Source organism: Athene cunicularia, assembly GCF_003259725.1.
Source record: "Athene cunicularia isolate RWA chromosome 2 unlocalized genomic scaffold, athCun1 chr2_part1, whole genome shotgun sequence".
Taxonomy (NCBI): Eukaryota; Metazoa; Chordata; class Aves; order Strigiformes; family Strigidae; genus Athene; species Athene cunicularia.
This window is the reverse complement of record NW_020799095.1, coordinates 125,874,748-125,893,709: the sequence shown is the minus strand read 5'-3', so window position 1 is coordinate 125,893,709 and position 18,962 is coordinate 125,874,748. Positions and strand designations below refer to the sequence as shown.

At 35.8% G+C, this 18,962-nt stretch overlaps 1 protein-coding gene across 1 annotated transcript in view; it reads left to right on the top strand.

The window, feature by feature from the left end:
• MMP16 (matrix metallopeptidase 16) overlaps nt 1-18,962 on the top strand; it is a 96,372-nt gene that overhangs the window by 24,114 nt on the left and 53,296 nt on the right. Inside the window, exon 4 of the mRNA XM_026842371.1 lies at nt 15,237-15,398. Within this exon, the coding sequence (XP_026698172.1) occupies nt 15,237-15,398 (162 nt within the window). The remainder of the gene's footprint in view (nt 1-15,236; nt 15,399-18,962) is intronic.

Below are 18,962 nucleotides of genomic sequence, written 5' to 3'. Positions count from 1 at the left end.
ACCATAAAACTTTGTCTTCCAGTGGCAGAAAATACTTGGCAAAAACTACGTTTAAGTTCTCCTTAGATAAACATAGTAGATCAGTAATGGTAGTTTGATACTCTTATCTTCATATTCATGTCTGCAAGAGAAATAGAAATCAAAGTAAAATGCATGATTTTTTTTTTATTTTTTTTTTTTTACCTCTGTAGCAAATTTACCAAGGCAGCTGCTGTACCATACTGAAATTCTACAGAGAACAGTTCTTCCATCAAAGAATATACAACAAATAATAACAAGGGAAACCCCATTACAAAATTACTAGATATTTTTGGTGTACAGTTACATTTAAATGTAAGGAGCATATTACCACTTACATTAATGGGGAATATTTGTAACTTGTATATATATGAAGCTGTGTTTTCAGGAAAACAAAGCCAAGAAATCAGTAATTTTTTGTTAACTTTCCAGCATTCAAAAAAATTAGTCAAGTTTTTCAGTCAATAAAAAGAAAAAAACCAAACCTTCGACTTTGTACCATGCTGTTTGTAGATTGTCAAGTAAACGCTTCTTGGACCTGATGCAAATATAATATCTAGTGTAATGTACTTGGGCTCTAGTTAGTACATAGATTCTGCTCTGGGCACTGTGTTGTCAGCCAAGATAAATTTATGAAAATCCTGATCTCTGAACTGCATAGATCAACTTGTAGTAAATTTCTTTTGGCTGCCAGTGTGGTTGACACAGCGCGGGAGATATATGCTGCTGGAAATATGAACCAGTGGAGTTGTGAAAACTAAGTCTCCTAAGGGAGCTGTGTCTCAAACCATGTTCATGTCATACGCTATGGTTAGATATAAAGAAAGCCAAACATTTCAGATTAAAGGAAGGTCTGTATTACAATATTACCAATACTAATTTCATAAAGCATAGTGTTCTTAATGGATTATATATATTTTTAATAAACTCTTAACAATATCAAATTTGATCTATAACCAAGCAGTGTGACCTTGCACTTGTCACATGTTTGTTTTCCAGTTCTATACTAGGAGAAATATGTAAACGATTAATATTTTCTTTGAATTTGTATTGTATTATACTTGCATATGTACTTTTAAAGACAGGATTGCCAACATGGGTTCAGATCAAAGGTTACCCTACAAAATATCCTATCTCCAGTTATGGCTATTAACAGATACCTAGGGAAGAGAATAAGAGCAGGGCAAACATATGGCAACAAAACCCCAGCATATTCCCTCTTAGCTTCCAGCAATCTGTGGCTCATTGAATTTCTGAGCCATAGGCCATATTTTTGTGTTTAATAGCCTGTGAGGGATTTCCTTTCATGAATTGGTGTAATCTCTTTTTGAACTCATGTAAGCATTTGGTGTCCACAATATCCTGTGGCAATATGTTCTATAGTTTAAGCAGATGTGAAAAAATACATATGTCTGAATTTTGAACCTGCCAATGATAAATTCAGTTTAGGTAGACTGATACTCATATTATGAGGAAGTAATTTCCTAATAATTTTATCTATGCCATTCATAATTTTATAGACTTCTGTCACATCTTATTTCCAGGATAAAGAGACCCAGCCTGTTGAGTTACAGCTTTGTTTATATGTAGTTGTAAGGCTAAGGAAGCATAACTTCTATTTTAAACTGAATCTATTTGAGTGCAAAATGCACTCAAATTAGCAATATTATAAAAGATGGCAAAACCCAACTATTACATTTATAACATTGCACAATGATGAAGATGCCAAGATAATATTTAAAAGGACTTTTCAAGTTGCAGACAAATGGAGTAATGATTGATTCTTTTCATTTCACTATTCTCCCTGAAATCCAGTTTAATTCAGGATTCAGCTAACACAGATAATACTTTCTATTGCTAAACCTCAAGGTTTCAGGTATTTAAAAAACCAAACCAGTCTTTCCCCATCAGTAAGTGCATGTTGTGCTGATAGAATTTATTAGGTTAATCTGTCCTTAAACTTCCCAAACCTTCTGTGGATTATATTTGTTTAGTGTGCATATGCCCACCTGTTCCATATCCAGTCACCCCAAGATCTTAACATAAAATGGTAACTGAAACATTCATTGTCTGCTGCATGAAATGTGCCCTTGAAAGTATATAATAGGATTCAAAGCTGCACTTGAGAATAGAAAGATCCCTTTCAGTCATTGAAGAGATGGAAAATGATTGAAAAATAAACCATTAATGGCCCTGGCTGGCTTGTCAGGACTCAGTCATCACACAGGGCTATACAGATAGGCGAAGAGGATCTTTTTGCTAGACTCCATTTGCTGACTGGAAGTCAGATGTTGGAAAATATTAACTGTTGGCAAGGTAATGACCTCTTTTTATTGTTTTTGGGGAGGTTTCTTTTCTTTCATGGAGTGCCCTTTCTGCTTTGAGAAAAGCACTTCATTTGCATGTCATTAAAAAGGAAATCTGTTAAACACTGGCAGTCAGTGAAAGTAGTCTTGTGGATGAATCCAGCCCAATGTTGTAGATGTATGTGTAGCTGTCTGCTTTTAATTACATCCCAGAGGCTATCAGTGTGCAATGTCATGCTCTCAGCTTCCTTCTTGGCCCGAAATTGCCCAGTGCACCATTATAAAAACTGAAAGAGAGGATGAGCAACATGTCAAGAAAATGGACTTTGTGATATTCTTAATTGAAACAATGGAAATGTAGACTGATATGCACATCTTACATTATGCTTTTGGTGTCTATAGAAGTAAGATGATATTTACATTGTGGCTTAATTACCAAACAGAGATGGTCGTGATGCAGTTTGTAAACCAAAAAAGGCAACGTGAACTGCTAAATTGCATACTGCTTCCATCATGGTGTAGGTAAACATAGATCATTGCGAGCATGTTGGAGTAATTAGGGAAGTTGCAAACAGTTATCCATTCAAACTGCAACTGAAGGTTATTTCCCACATACCGGGGCCAGTAGAACAAACTGCTTGCATTTGCCATCTGCTTCAGTTTGCAATCAGCCAGCCTATCTTAAACTCCTAATGAAAAGTGTTAAAATGAATCTGGCTGACTTTGCATGGACATAAATGAGGAAAGTTCACATTGTCTGTTACATCAACTTTACTGCCAAGGAAACATCTAGCTGAAAGGCAGAATGGATCCTTGCAGACAATTTTGGCAACCACTGAACCTACATTCACAGAAAAAGAACTGCTTTTTTTTTTTTTTTCCAAAGATGTCTTTGTCTCAAACAACTGTTTATACAATGAAGACAAGTTTATCTTCCCAAACTGGATTCATTTGATTGGACAATTGTACAATTGTATTAGTATATTAAGGGTACTGAGTTAATATGGGGAAATTCAGTTGAAAAATGTTTATTAAAATTATTATGTTGAAACTCATAATGTTGGGGGTTTCTTTTGTTTTGATTTGTTTTTTCTTTTTTTGTTTTTCTCTTTTTCTTTATTTTGTTTTGATTTGTTGTGTGTGAGGTGTTGTTTTGTTTTGGGTTTGTTTTTTTTTTTTCCCTGCAGTATGCTAGAAAAGAGCATTAGAAAGGCCCTTTTATTCAGGCAAACGAATGTATTTTGTATGAGTGCATACATAAAATGTGGGCCAGCCCCTTCAAGATTATTTTTATGACCCTACAACCCCTCACACATGGTTACTGTGTGGGAATGACAAGGGAAAAAAAAAACCACAACACCTCACACACAACAAAAAAAAAATAAATTTAGCTCCTATCTTAACCTTTCCTCCTCTTAGAAAGAAGCTTAGCAGATTTTGAGTCCTGAATGTGAGAGCGCTTCATATAATTCTTGTACATGACAGAAGGTTATAGAGAAGGGAGGAAAAAAAGGAAATAATTTAACATATTACAGTGGGTTTTTGTTATCCCCTATGAATCTTTTTATAAGTGTTCTCCATCAGGCAATGTTTCTTTAAAATGCATGATATAAAAATAACACAAATAAAGCTAATGCTAACAATAAACTACCTTATGACCTATGAGATTTCACACCAGAGGCTGAATTTCAGGTTCTTGATTATTTGCTATGAAGAGCTGGTGAAAAGCCATACTCTCAAACATGTTGGGTTAAAAAAAGAGAAAATCACCTTCATTATTGCAAATAAGTTGAAATCCTTTCACAACTGAAAAATCACCTACTGAATTAATGGCTTGTGAATATTTTTTTTTTTCTTTTCAATCTAATCTGCTAGTAGAAATAATTTAGGAAAGGGAAACTGTTTATGATCCTTAAATTGTCCCTTTAAACAAAAAGTGGAATTTCTGTCATCTAAAACAGGCACCAGGCTTAGCATTCCAACTCTCACGTGATCCAGAGATCTTCAAGTCTCTGCTGCTAGGACCACTTCATGGAGACTTTTTCACCAAGACAGATGCTTTAGGAAATCTGACTTTTCCCAAAAATGTTCTATAGAATATTATTACTGCCCTGTCGTCTCTTTCCGCCTGCCTTTTCAGGGGCAAACAGAATCTGAAAAATCATGTTGACAGTTACTATGGATGTTGTCATGGTTTCCTGAGAGAATGAGACAAGAATTTTACAGTAATTACGTATTTGTTTATCTATTAGCCAGACATTTAAGGGATTGTTGTTGCAAAAGTAGAACAACGTAAAATAACCCTAAAATATAAGGTAATACTACATTTTTTATTTTTTTTTTTTAAGAACAGTATATGACTAACTAATATAATATTTTCTACAATATCTGTGTTCTCAAGTCTAGAGAATAATTTGTGCTGTATCCTGACAATTCTTCACTTCAGAATGTTCAAACCATATGTTCTTGAGGCCAAAATGTTTTTAATCTATATTTAGACTCCTTCCTAAGTGGCTTGGGTTTCAAAAAGTGCTGAGCACCCAATATCTGGAAACATCTACAACTAAAATATATCAGGTTTGGAAAAAAAGATGAAAACAGAAAAATCAGAAAGAGCCAGCTAAATGAAAAGAACAATATCGTTTTGTGCAAAATATTTTGTTGTAGTGGACAGGTTTAAGTCTCTAGTTCAAGTCAATGATGAATGCTTACTGATTTTGTACATATATCACTTAAGTCCATATCCTGTACTTTTATAATTAATGTTTTGCCAGTGACTTAAGTGAAAAGACCTAAGTCAGAAGCCAGAAGACTTGTGGGGGTGGAATTAATCTGACCATATGTTGATGTTTATATCTGAGTTAATCTCACAGAGTCCCTTTAGAGTTAGAGGAAAGATATATTGCCTTCCTGGGTAAGACTTCTCTCATCCAGAAGTAGATGTCTAAAATAAACTAGATGAATCATGTCTTGAAATACCTGTTTCTAATAACTGGTTGTGAAAGGTGCAGGTATAGACATTAGTGTTACAGTTTTCTGTAGCTAGATGACTTCCACCAGTGATGTTAAATCACATGCAATTTCAGATTAGAGAACTGCAGTGATAAGTACTTCCAAATAACAGCATCCAACTGGAGTCCAAAGAAATCTGCCTCAGGAGCAGAGATAGATGCCTGTTTTACAAACAGTTCAGTGTTATATTCAGAAAAGGTAATTACTGGTGTAGGCTACCCCCTGTCCCTCTTGGTATGACAGAACAAATGCTCTCCTATTGGTCTAAATATGGTAATTCACAAATGGATTGCACCACTCAAATGTTGAATGCATCGTTGGTAATACGGCAATGTGTAAGCATACTTCTAGTTTCCCTGTTCTAAGAATCATACAGGTCTCCTTTCTTATGATGCAGTTTAGGAACTGATACAATGTAAATATGAGGAAATGTGATTATCACTGAGTATTCAGAAAACTGAAGACATGGTTGTGACATGAGATTAGCGTTGCTAGCTGTACTCCAGGTAGAAGTGATAGCAGAAGCAGTAAAAATAATAGGGCCTAAGCTTCAGGAAGAGTTAGCAACTACAGTATATACCAACAGTCAGTCCTTAGCTAGTTTGTGTTTTTAATGATCACTTGTGTTACTGGCAGGGCTGGCCATGGTGGCTGGCAGAGGTGGAGAGATTATGGTCCCTGACCTGCCCAAGTGTGGGATGTGGCAAAGCAGCTGTGTGAGCAGTGTGCCCCCCAGAGACACCACACTCAAGCTCCCCGCTTTCCAGTAGGAAGCTCTGGTCTGAGAGCCATCAGATATGGCACCTCTGGCATTGTCCCTTCTCCCTGACGGTGCCAGCCTCTGTCTCCCCAGGCTGGGATCCTGCTGAGCTCCTAACTCACAGAAGAGAAAGTGTGCTGGGAGTGATCTCTGCCCTGGTTAACATTCCCAGTGTCCAAGGTCTCCTGCAGTTTGGCAGGGGAAGCTAACTCCTGCCTTCATCTTTCTGTCTAAGCATCCTCTTCATAGGCTTTCATCTGCCAGGAGGCCCAGGAGAACGGTTTGACTGCCTAACCATCTTAGTATCTCCAGCATCCTTTGCCCTGCCCTCTGCAATCTTTCATCCTGGAGGCTGCCCCTCCATGGCGGCTGCTGAGGCATCTCCATGCCAACAAGTGCTAAGAGTTGCTAGTGCCAAACTGACAGTATTCTCTGAGTTCTAGAGAGACTTACAGGAGGTCCTCTAGCTAGAGTGAAACAAACAGCTATATGGATATACCCACTAGCAGCAGCAGATTATGCTGTAGATCAGAGCATTTAATACGAGTAAATTTTAACACGGTAAAACCAAAGTAGCAGATTTGTCTTTCTGTCACTTTCTCTGTATATATGATCCCCAGTTTAAAGCTGACTCAATTTAGAATATGGTACACACTTGGATCAGGTCTCCCTTTGAAGTCTGCAGACTTTTTAAAAAACATATCTGTTTTTCAGATCAGAGAACTTTTAATGTTTTTGTTTTTGTTTTTGTTTTTTTCTTCTCCTAATTACTTTGCCAATTAGGATTCAAAATTCCCACTTCTTTTATCACCAGTCAAAGGAAAAAAAAAACCAAACCAAACCATAGACAATTCTATCTTGTTCTATCTTGTCATTTTTTTAATTAATGGGAATTAAACAAGCAAAATAACAGTGAAGGAAGAACTCTATATAAAATTCCCAAATATATATACAACACTTTGTCACATTCTCTTTAAAAAATCTTGTAGTCATATGTATGTGTTAAGTAGATACAATGATAGGGTAAGAATAATAACCTGGTTTTGATGGCTTTAATGTGAGTTAAGTTAGAGGATAACATAATTACTCACAGTAGGTTAACTGACACATGGTAAAAATTTATCTCAGCAGAGAGCCAACCCAAGATTTACAGATAAATTCTATGTACCTTCTACTGTGGGGATTTCAGTGATCTGTAGGACCCTTTCAAATTTCTGCTCCATGGCAAGTTACAGCTATTGTGAATATTGGTAGTTTGACTTTGACCTTCCTCCTAGTAATGGCACATATTTCTTTATAGTAGGGCACAGAGGACATAAGGGGAAATGAAGAAAGAAAAAAAAATAATAATCCCTTCAAAACAAAAGAAGCCACAGTGTTAACATGACAGCATTTTAGCTGAGTGGCTTAGAGACAAAACTTACATTTAGTTTTCTCAAAGGCAAGGATTTAATTTTAGTACGGACTCATGCACAGTTAAGGTCCTTTACATTTATTCTCACCTATAAGGAAACCTTCTCAGGAATGATAGAAAGATGTCCATTCCCTTCACATGCATGACTCTCAGGGACCATGGGGGATAGCTGAGAATGGTGTGATATATGTTCTTTTCATGCCCATATCCAGATCTTCAATCCCACTATGTGTTCATTCTCACAGCCTTCAGAAAGGAGTTTGAAATACTTCTCCAGCTTATTGTTACCACAGCAACAATTAAAAACAGAAACAAAGAGAAGATAGGAAAGAGTATAAATAGATAAGGCTATACAGTATTTGCAGCATTTGTAATCACATTGAGACTACTAGAAAAATAGTGTAAATGTTATTTAACAACCTGGTCATTTGTAATGTTAGGAGAATGACCATTGTATTTTCAAAAATTTTTACTGTTTTGAGCTTGCTGAAAGAAATTAATTTATGAACATGTTTTCTACAAAGTGTTAAATTACGTTATAATTTTATTTACATAAAACAGCTATTATCTAAAGATGACCATGAAAACACCCAAAATTTTTTGAGTCTGTTAGTCGATATGACTTTATTACTAATAGAATGAAAATGCCATTTGAGAATAGTATACAAATTCAGTAGTGGCCCTGCAGAATTTAATCCCAGGAGCTAGAGACTGAGCATAAATGTAGTTTTTCTTAGTCTGTTAGGCTCACTGTCACATCAGAGTTTCCTCAAAGCATGAAATGAAGCCATAAGCACTGTATTTGCAGGATGAACACATACACCTTTTTGGGAAGCAGCAAGCTCTTATGTCATCTTTACCTCCCCTAGAATCATCTCCAGCTGCTTCACTTCTCACTTTGGAGAAGTTGGTATTGATTCACTAGTCAGAACAGTTTGCAGAATTTTTCAGTACTAGTCATTGAAACTGTGTGAAACAAAGTGGAAGTATCCATACACGTATCCTTTACTAGAAAGAAAATTAAGAATAGTAAATAATTCCACTCATTTCAAGCAATTTACTATAAAGTTGTAGAATGTACTTGGTAATAAGTAGTAAGGCAGAAATCCTTACCTTTTGAATGTCCTTGCCTTCTAAAGTACAGGCTGATCTGTATTATAAAAGAATGTGGGCTTCTTTCAAATATGTTATTTATCAGGTTCCTGTCTTTTTCTAAATTATGGTTACAATATGCAAAAAGCAGTAGAATGCTGCCAGAAAGGACACACATATCTCTAAGTTCACCTGTCTTTATCATACCTCATCAACAATCACTGAGTGACCTGAAGATGGTTTTGCCCTTTAGGAATATCCCCTTGTGAAATTTTAAGCAAGCAAGTTTAAATTTCACACTAATCTGTTGATCTTTTTAAAATAGAATAGTTTTTTTCAAAAATATACACGTGTAGATGTAGGTATAATAAATTATACATGAGTATGTTAGTCCATACTTTGTATATAACAAACTACCTGTACCAACCCTTCCGTCTGAAAAAAATATTCATATCAGTAAACTAACTTGCAAAAATATTAGTGTATGTGTTAGTATATGTAATAATCGAGTCAAAGAAACATACATTTATGTCATTCTCTTCATTGTAATGGAAAAAAGGCTAAATGTATATGTTATTGAAAAATGATTGTTTAAAATACAGTGTGTACAAAATACATACACGAAGATCATACAGAAAATGAGTATGCTGTATATGATACCTTTTAATTTAAAACCACAAAAATTTAGTTTTGATCTTCATTTTTCAAAGCTACTGCACCATCTCAGCTCTATCTTTTAGCAAAACTTTCTTTCCAAAATAACCACCGAACTACAACATTTCAGTGTCAATGGCAGAAGTTTGAGATAATGTCAAGCAGCAGTATATGATTTCTTAGACTGGAAAATGTGGCACCTTTATTTGGGTAAGAGTGTGCCTGTGATTTATATTTAGGTCCATGTATACTCTCTGTATAGCATATATATGCATATATGGTGCTTATGTAAGTGCATACATAATGTATATGCTCAATTCCGCTGTATTGCAGTAAGGTCAGAGAGAGGAAGAATCTTTTATCACTGACTGTTGAAATAGCACATTCAAAATTCTGTCCTGTCTGGAAAGAATAATAACAAAGATATAAAACTTTTTTTACTTTTTTTTTTTTTTTTTTTTTTTTTTTTGTATATTGAGTAAGAATCTTACTCTAAAGTTTGCAGCATTTCAACCAGTTGGGTTTAGCAGCGTTGTTTTGATGAGTTGATGGTACAAATGAACAGAATAATGAAATTCAAATTCTGCATATATGGAACACAAGTTCATGGGTAGAGTGTATATAATATTTTCTGATTAATTCTAAGCTTGACTTTGAGGTGCTGACTTGTTGATAATAGGTCTGTAATAGTAATATTCTTGTACAGATTTACATTTTAGATTCATATGGATTTAATCTGAAATCATCTATCTGCATCACATGAAAAATAAAGTAAAATAATCTTTAGAAGAAACAGTGTATGTCCGTATAGAAAACATTTTTGTATTTTCTAATTTTTCATTTGAAATTCAGCTTCTCGATCTTTTGGGTTTTCTCTAGATGGGAAAGCCTTCAAAACTGAGGTCACATGGTATTTAAATGATGGACAACTCTTGAGCTCACAATGTGTTGTAGCAGTTACTGTCACATGCCAAGGAGAAGAACCAAGAGACATGCCTGGAGATGACTTTTAGAGCTGCATTAAAAAGATGGCCAAGAGATGAATATAAGGCTTGCTAAGACATTAGGCTATTGCTTTTATAAATTAAGGTTGTATACCATTTAAAACAGGAGCTAATATCTTCACAACTAGGGTTTCTTAATAGCTTGCTGTGGACAAACATATTAGCTTTGTTTATCTGGGTACATGAAAAATAGTGTATATATTAACTACATGGAAAGACTTCCCCCTACACCCTGCTCCACAGTGCTGGCTGTTGAATATTTGATATATGAATACATATTTATGTTCCAGAGTTTGCGTAGTGATTGTAAAGTCAGGCAGATTTAGTGCCTAAAATAGTTTATAGCCTCAGAGAAAGTGTCAGTATAAAAATAAGCATTTTGTCTTAGTTCTTTACACATGGTATCTTGTTTTTTCCTTGTGAAATCAAACTTGAGATAAAATAAGGAAAATTTTCACAATCTTTTTGAGCCTATATCCATTCTATTCCAAATCTCCATGCTAATGGAGAACACAAGAACAGAGATGGACAAGTTTTGGACTTGTGAAATGATTTTTTCAGTATTTGTCTACTACTCTATAGACAGATATAACAGGATGTAACTGAGACTATCACAATGAATATTCACCACGTATATTCTGCAGTGGCAACTTTTAGTTTATAAGTCATCATAGTCATATATAGTTTAACTCTGTTACTCATGACTTGCTCAGGTTTTGCGATGGTGCTTCATTTTGCCAAGTGAACCGATATATTTTCTACCTGGGTAATGTATACTGAAGTGTAGAATAATTTGGGACACTCTCCTTCAATGGTGGGGACTGAAAATGTTTAAAAAGTTATATGCAATATCAGTATGATAACAAAACTAGCCTGAGCTGGTATGAATGTTCACTTGCCTTCATCTTACTGTGACCACTGGCCAAGGAACTGAAGCTGGCCTGCTATCAACCCTGCAGTCACAGGTACGCTTCTGTGCATCCTAGAGAGAAAGAGCGAGAGCTCAGGGTTATCCTTCTGCACTCTCAGTAGCTAGTTACAGTAACACTGAGATGCTCAAGGCAGGTCTGCTCCTGAAAGCAAAGAGGGACTGACTAATTGTTGCCTAATTGGAGAAATCTAATTATATGCAAAGGAAAAGGAATGAAAACTAAGATAGTAGTAAGTCCTACCTGTCAGTCTCAGAGAGCTCGAACTGGTTTAAACCTCAGTTTCAATTGCACTAAGTTATTTGGGTCAGTTTAAATTCAGGATGCCCTGGAGACAATCATGATTCTTGATGGAGATTTTTATGAATAATGGGGCTATTTGACTACAAGTAGAAAATATGTTCCCTGTTAAATTACTGCCACCCCAGGCAAGATTATTCTCTTGGCTCTTTCCTGTGACCTTCTCCCTTCCCCCCTTATTCATTTGCTCCAAGGGTTGCTCCGTCTTTACCACATTTAATAGCTCCCCTGATGGCTACTGGTTGCATTGCAGGAGGTGGAAATTTTTGTGATCTCTTTGCCTTTTTCCCTTTTGGATTTAGTCTTCGAGTAAGTCCAGAGGGGCAGTCAGACACGAATATAGGGGGTTTTTTATTTTTATATAATCGCTCCTATCCAAAAGACAAATACATACAATGAAATAGCCACACCCTGCATAATATCTCTTCTCTGACATAGTCACACTGTCATTTAGAAGTACTACTTTGGAAGTGCTCTACCATATGTTCATTATCTGTGATCTCAGAAGGAAGATGTGCCAGTAGATGACAGTGTGTTTTATTTATTTTCCCTTTACTATGTAATTCATACCCCTTCAAGGTCAACATGGAACAAAATATGGAAATTCCTGGAGACCTTTATGGGGACTCAATGAGGACTGATAACCAGAAGATGTTTTGATTCTTCATGCATTGTATAACTGGCACAAATAGAGAGAAGGGGTAAACTCTTCCAAGAATATTTATTAACTGTAGTTTCTTGAAATTTTAGGAATTGTAACAAGGTCACTTCCAAGGTCTCCTGCCTCAAACAGCAGAGGTTGAATGCCACATGCAAAACACTCTTTGCTCTACTGATACTGACCAGCCTAAAAATAGTCATAGAGTCAAATACTATTAATTTAAAACTACTTGAAAATGATTCAGTAAATACTGTGACCAACTTATTAGTACAATTACTAAGCTAGGACCTTGTCCTGGTTCAGCTAGGATAGGGTTAAGTTTCCCCAGCAGAGAAGGGGGAAGGGATCTCCAGCTGGGTTATTCATACCATGCTGATGTCAGGTCTGGGCGCAGGAGCGCGGGAACTTTTTCCTGGGTGGCTTGGGTCACGGGGAGCATCGCGAGCGAGCTGTCTGTAACCATTTTGGTATTTCTCTGTATATCTTTTGCCTTATTTACTGTTATTGCTGTTTATTGTTGTTATCATTGCTATTGTTGTTGTTCAGATTGCTTATTACACTGTTGTATTAAATTTCTTCTTATTTTAACCCAGGGTTTGTGCCCTACTTATGTCCAAGGGTGGGGGAGGGACAACGGCAACGTGGTCTCTGGTCCTGGTAGGGCTTAAAACCATCACAGACCTAGACTGGTTATATTTTTAATTATGATGTAGGAAGCACAGGTCTAGGAGACAAATTTGCCTTTCACAAGATCTGAAAAGCAAAAGAAAGTTGCATCTTGAATATAGGAGTTAATGTCAGACAAAGAAATATTTCATTCTAATGAACCTGAGTTGGAACTCTAACTTTCATAAAATGCAGAAAATAATTGAAAAATAATGTAAGACATGTCACAGTACAATAGATATAGTACAGTAACATCTTCCTTTGTGTCTTTCCATCTTAAGTATATAATTTAAAAAAAAATAAATTAATTATTCCATTATGAGTGCAGAATGAAAACCTCTATAGAGTTGCTCCTGTGCATTACTTCCAGTGCTGAGGTTAGCTACAGAAGCTGTGGATTATTCATAGGAGATAATGTCAAGATCAGCTTTGACTGCATATAGAAAGGCAGATTCAGATATAAAAAGCATTCATCACCGGGACAGTGAAGCTTATCCACCCTATTACAACAGCACATTGAGAATCTGCTTTACTATAAAAAGAACTGCATCCAAGAAAAAATATTGTCATGAAAATATTTCATCTGGAAACCACATAATTATAAATGATAGGACAAACTCTTCTCATTTCTGAAAGCATATTATGTCACTTTAATTTTTGCAAGACATGATTTTTCTGCACAGTTATACTGAAAAAAAAGAGCAAGAGAATTTTTTTTTTCATATTTCCAGATTAAGAGTCAGAAAGACATGAAAAGACTGTCAACTAAGCACATAGTTTTGTTTGTGATTTTTGATAGTTTCCATGCTTTCAGTCAAACATGTATTTTACAAACATCAGCATGGCTCCACACATCATGAAGATATCTACTGCCAAGTGTTTCCTCTTTCATATGTACTTGGTAGAAAGTTTATTTCTTTGTGTCAAAAAGAGGAAATACTTGAAAAATTGAAATGATGTCAGCTATGTCCTCAAAGTTCTGTAACTATATACATATGTAAAACTTTTTGCTAAGGTCAACTTTTTAGTATTATTACTATTAAAGTTATAATAGTACTTAGAATTCCAGATCAAGTGCCAACAGTGGAAAATAACTGTCTACCCCCAAAGAATTTACAGAATAGAGGATAAGAGTTAATGTTGAGCATTTTCTTGCTCCAATATATAACTATTAGGCCATAATACAGGCCTTTTGTTATTTATACTGCTCTTTCAACAAGAAACTACCTACTGTAGGTAGCATCTGTTTCACTAGAGTCCAGCCATCTAAAAGTTAGATATTCAGCTTAAGGTGCTGATCTAGAATACTTCTCTTGTCAGTGAGACAGGGACACACTTCTGGAGGATGATTCATCCCATCCCTAGGTGGTGAAAACAACCAGTGTCCTAGATGTGGCCCTCTCTGAGTGACTTGAATCTTTCTCCTGATACAAATAATTTTTCCAACGTCTCATTATATGACAGGTTGACTACAGACAGAATCTGTACAAAAGACTCATAGAAATATATTCTAAACTAAGTCTTAGATGAATACAAATAGACAAAATTCATACAATAGAGGTCCAGCTCTGAAATTTTCATAGAAATAATCCCATTGGCTTTGATTTGTGTTTTTTTTTTTTTTTTTTTCATGGATAGCCATAATTATACTGAAAAAACTTGTAGTTGTGTCTAATGCCCTGGAATAAAAAATGAAAATATAATTTTTAGAAAGGAATAATAAATTTAAAAAAGCTAAATCGGTCTTCAACATGAGTGTGTTATTTTATTTTTTAGACCTACGGAGATCATAAAGTTATTAAGTGTCTACACTTACAAGGAAATTACACAGTGAAATAAATAAGAGCATCTTATTTTGAGAAGGGTAGCACAATACCCATATTTTTCTCATTAGGATTTCAGTTATGGTGATTCAGAAATGTACAACAGCTACAAATGATCAGCCAGGGTCTGATTACAAACACTTGGATGTTCCCTGTGGGATTTGTCCTAAGTAGGTAGTCCTCAGTTTGGTGAAGTTTACCACACACACCAAGGGTATTTTCCTTTTGGAACTATGTCTTGATGCAAGAATTTTCAGTCAGGTTTATTGCAACATCAGCTTCAAGTTAGAAATTGCACATAAGCCTAGACATGAGGTTTGACACTTGAACCCTACACTAACTGTGTGCACCAGTTTAAAAGGTTTACGCTTATGGTGTCTTTAAGATTATCATATATTATATGTAACAGTAATGTTTTCCTTGTTTGAAAATAGGGAAAGTTGCATTTGCTGCCACATTATCGTTATGATTCAATATTAACCATTACCTTGTAAAATACAAATTCAGTAAAAATGTCTTTCAAGTGCAGAGTCCACCACTTATTTGTTACTATGTTTATGGTTTCAAAGGTCTTTTTTCCCTTTCTTCTCTTCATAGGAAATGATCTGTTTCTGGTTGCAGTGCATGAACTGGGACATGCTCTGGGCTTGGAGCACTCTAATGATCCCACTGCAATCATGGCTCCATTTTACCAGTATATGGAAACTGACAACTTCAAACTACCTAACGATGATTTACAGGGCATCCAGAAGATATACGGTATGTAATGCTATAATTAAGCATGATAAGTGTCTCACTTTAGAATACATTTTCGGTCCTCCTGTCCATACCACCTCTCTAAAAGAGTTTGTTAGTGTAGAGTCTCCCAGTTATTCCAGAGGCCTTCTTGTGAGTAAGCCAAAAATTTTGATGAAGATATTTTATTTTGTTTCTCACTGTTCGCAGTTTGCATTCAAATTTGCATTCAGCTGGAATAGAATTTTAAATGTTTTAAAAAGCCTTAAAGAAATATCCACAAAATATTCCCAAACTACGATATTAAAAAAAAGCAGGCCTGTAGGTGTAACAAGATTATTTTCACAGTAGTCCAAGTTTGTGTAACTGAACGCATAGATTCCTTCTCAGTTTATGAGTTATAATAATAAACAGTTCCCTGGTTGTACAAAATCTGTGGTGCCAGGAAAAAACCCTTTCTTGTGATAAATATGAGAAATTAATCTCAAATAATGTTGTTATCAGCCCAAGATTTTGAGCTAAAAAGGAAAAAGACCCACTTATTTAAAATGTTTGTTTAGGTTTTTTGTGGCACGATATAAAAGACATATGTGATATAAATAAATTCTGTATGTATTGAATTCACTTTGACATGGCTAGCCAATTGAAAACTTAAAAAAAAAGCCAAAACCATAATGTTATTGTGATTATGGGTTGAATGTAACTCTAACCCCCATATTACTGTTTCTTACATTTCCAAAAACACAGTTTTAGTTTTGGTTTTAAAGACTGTGATTCTGTTGGTATCTGTTAAATAGTCTGTTTTTTTTCTTTACCAGTATTTTTTTTTTCATACAATGAAAAATCTGTGGTATCTGTATGTTAATGTTATGTATCTAGTACTTATCATTTGGAATTACCCTGCTTAATATTCCCCAATTAATTCTGTTTTGGATTCAATTTTGTACTCACAACTATTTTCAAATATTTTTAAAGGTTTGCCAGTTTTATATTGAATGTTATCAGGGTCATTCCTTGTTTATCTTTACTGCTAGAAAGGATGACCATGATCATGTAGAATTACTGTACTGATAATTCTGCAGCTTCCATGGTGTTTTAAATTATCGAGCTTTTAAAAATATTATATTAATAAGCATTGATATATATTTTCACAAAGCATAAATAGTAATTTCAAGATGGGTGGCTGATCAAGTTTTGCTTTGTTGTTTTTTTTCCTGTGTGATTAGCTGGAAGGAAGGTTGTTTCCCATGACCTCATAAGTTGGTAGTCTAGACTTAAGGGCTAGACAAGAATACTGTGCTGAAAACTAACTGCTAAGCTCTAACAGCTGTGAGCTGTACATTAGGGGAAATATGTTACCCCTGGGAAGTAATATCTGACATTACCACCAAATGGCAAAACTTTGGTTTGGGGTTAAAAACTTTCCAACATGAGCTACTGCAAACTGATTCCTTTGCTCCCTTTAAAATCAAGAGGTAATCTAGAATCATATGACTCAGTAAAAATATCCCACCTATAAAAATATTACTTTGGTCTGCAGTATTCCTTGAAACACCATCAACTGTAAATTATGACACAAGCCTTAAAACTGTGAATGAAATAAATGCCTTATTAAATCGCATGACAACCATTTGGTGAGTTTAATATTTCCTTTCATAGTCTATCTTGTTCTTTAAAAGGTATAATTTTTTTGAAAAACTATCAGAAATTCAAATGCCATTTATGTAGTTTTAGAGTTGTCTTACTATTCAAAAGTCTTTCTGAAGCTGGTCGTACAAATAGCTATTATTTAAAGTCAAACTTGATTATGTATTGAAATGATTTGGAAAAAGGCCTAACTAGAATGTTCAAAATTAGAGTTTTGTTTCATCTTGTTTCCAGAAATCTTCCTGATCCAACCGGAACTTCTTATCTTTTTGTACATAGAAAATATAAGTAAACATAGTAATATCTGTAGAAAGAGAAAGGCATTTTCAGTACACCCATTGCAAGTCATTCAGTATGCCATTAGGTTTATGAGCAGCGTCTGACTAGGATGGCTTTTTGACTATCAGGTAGACATAAGATAGTTATTTCATCTGTCGTCAAACTCTGTATATTATGACAGAAATACCTTTGAAAGAGAAAAATGTTTTAAGAACACTGTACGGAGTTTTAGATTTTTGCTTTAGTTCTTTTTAAAACATTTATCCTCAGAACAATTCATGTATGTCTCACTGAAAAATAAAAATTAAAATAAGTAATTTATTTCAGAATATTGAAGAAAACATGTGAATTATGGGTTTTGTTTATATAGATGCCTAGGATTTCAAGTCCAGTTTCAAGAGCTCCTATACATACCAAGGGGCACTGGGGAAAGCTGGGAATGTCCTGTCACTAATGCATGTGACATTACATGGTCTACAGGTTGGGTCAGTAGGAAGTATCAGGTATGCTACATATATGCATATGTGAATTGATGAGTGGAAGTTAAAAATATGGGTTGAAAATCCATTGACAGATGATGATCTTATGTCGTGGTTTAACCCCAGCCAGCAACTAAGCACCACACAGCCACTCGCTCACTCCTTCTTGCCCCTGGTGGGATGGGGAGGAGAATAAAAAAAGAAAGCAAGATTCATGGGCTGAGATAAGAACAGCTTAATAATTGAAGTAAAATATAATAATAATTTTAATTATAATAATAATAGTAATGAAAAGATCAAAAGAGATAAATAAAACCCAAGAAAGACAAGTGATGCACAATGCAACTGCTCAAAACCTGCTGACCCAAACACATCCAATCCCTGAGCAGCAATTGGCTACCCCCAGCCAAGTCCCCACAGTTTATATACTAAGTTTGGCATCCAATGGCATGGAATATCCCTCTGGTTAGTTTGGGTCAGCTGTTCTGGCCATGCTCCATCCCATCTCTTGTGCACCTGTGGCGGTTTGACCTTGGCTAAATCCCAGGTACCCACCAGGTCTCTCTATCACTTCCCCCCCTTCCCCCTTCTCTCTCAACAGGGCAAAGAGGGGAAAGAAAATAAGATAGACCAACCCTTGTGGGTAAAACAAAAGCAGTTTTAATATAAGCAAAGCAAAGCAAAGGTCTGTGTGTGGAAGAAAAAAAGCAATCAGATTTATTCTCTACTTCCCATGGACAGGTGATGTCGGGCCTTCTCAGGAGCAGGGCTCCAATACGCGTAGTGGTTGCCTTGGAGGACCAAGGGTAACCCCACCCCCTTGCTCTTTTTTCCCAGCTTTATACTGAGCAGACGTCACATGGTCTGGAATATCCCTTTGGTCAGTTCGGGTCAGCTGTCCTGGCTGTGTCCCCTCCCAAGATCTCACCCACCCCGTCCCACTGAGGGGGGAAATGTTGGAAAGAGCCTCGGTGCTGTGTGAGCCCTGCTCAGCAGTAGCCACAACACCAGGGTGCTACCAACACCCTGCCAGCTCCCAGCATAAAACACAGCTCCATGAGGGCTGCTGTAGGGGAAACCAATTCCAACTCAGCCAGACCCAGTACAAAACCTCCTCACAGACAGATCATGGGAAACTGAAAAGTCCATGACTTAGGATAAGCACAACCTAGCAACAACTAAA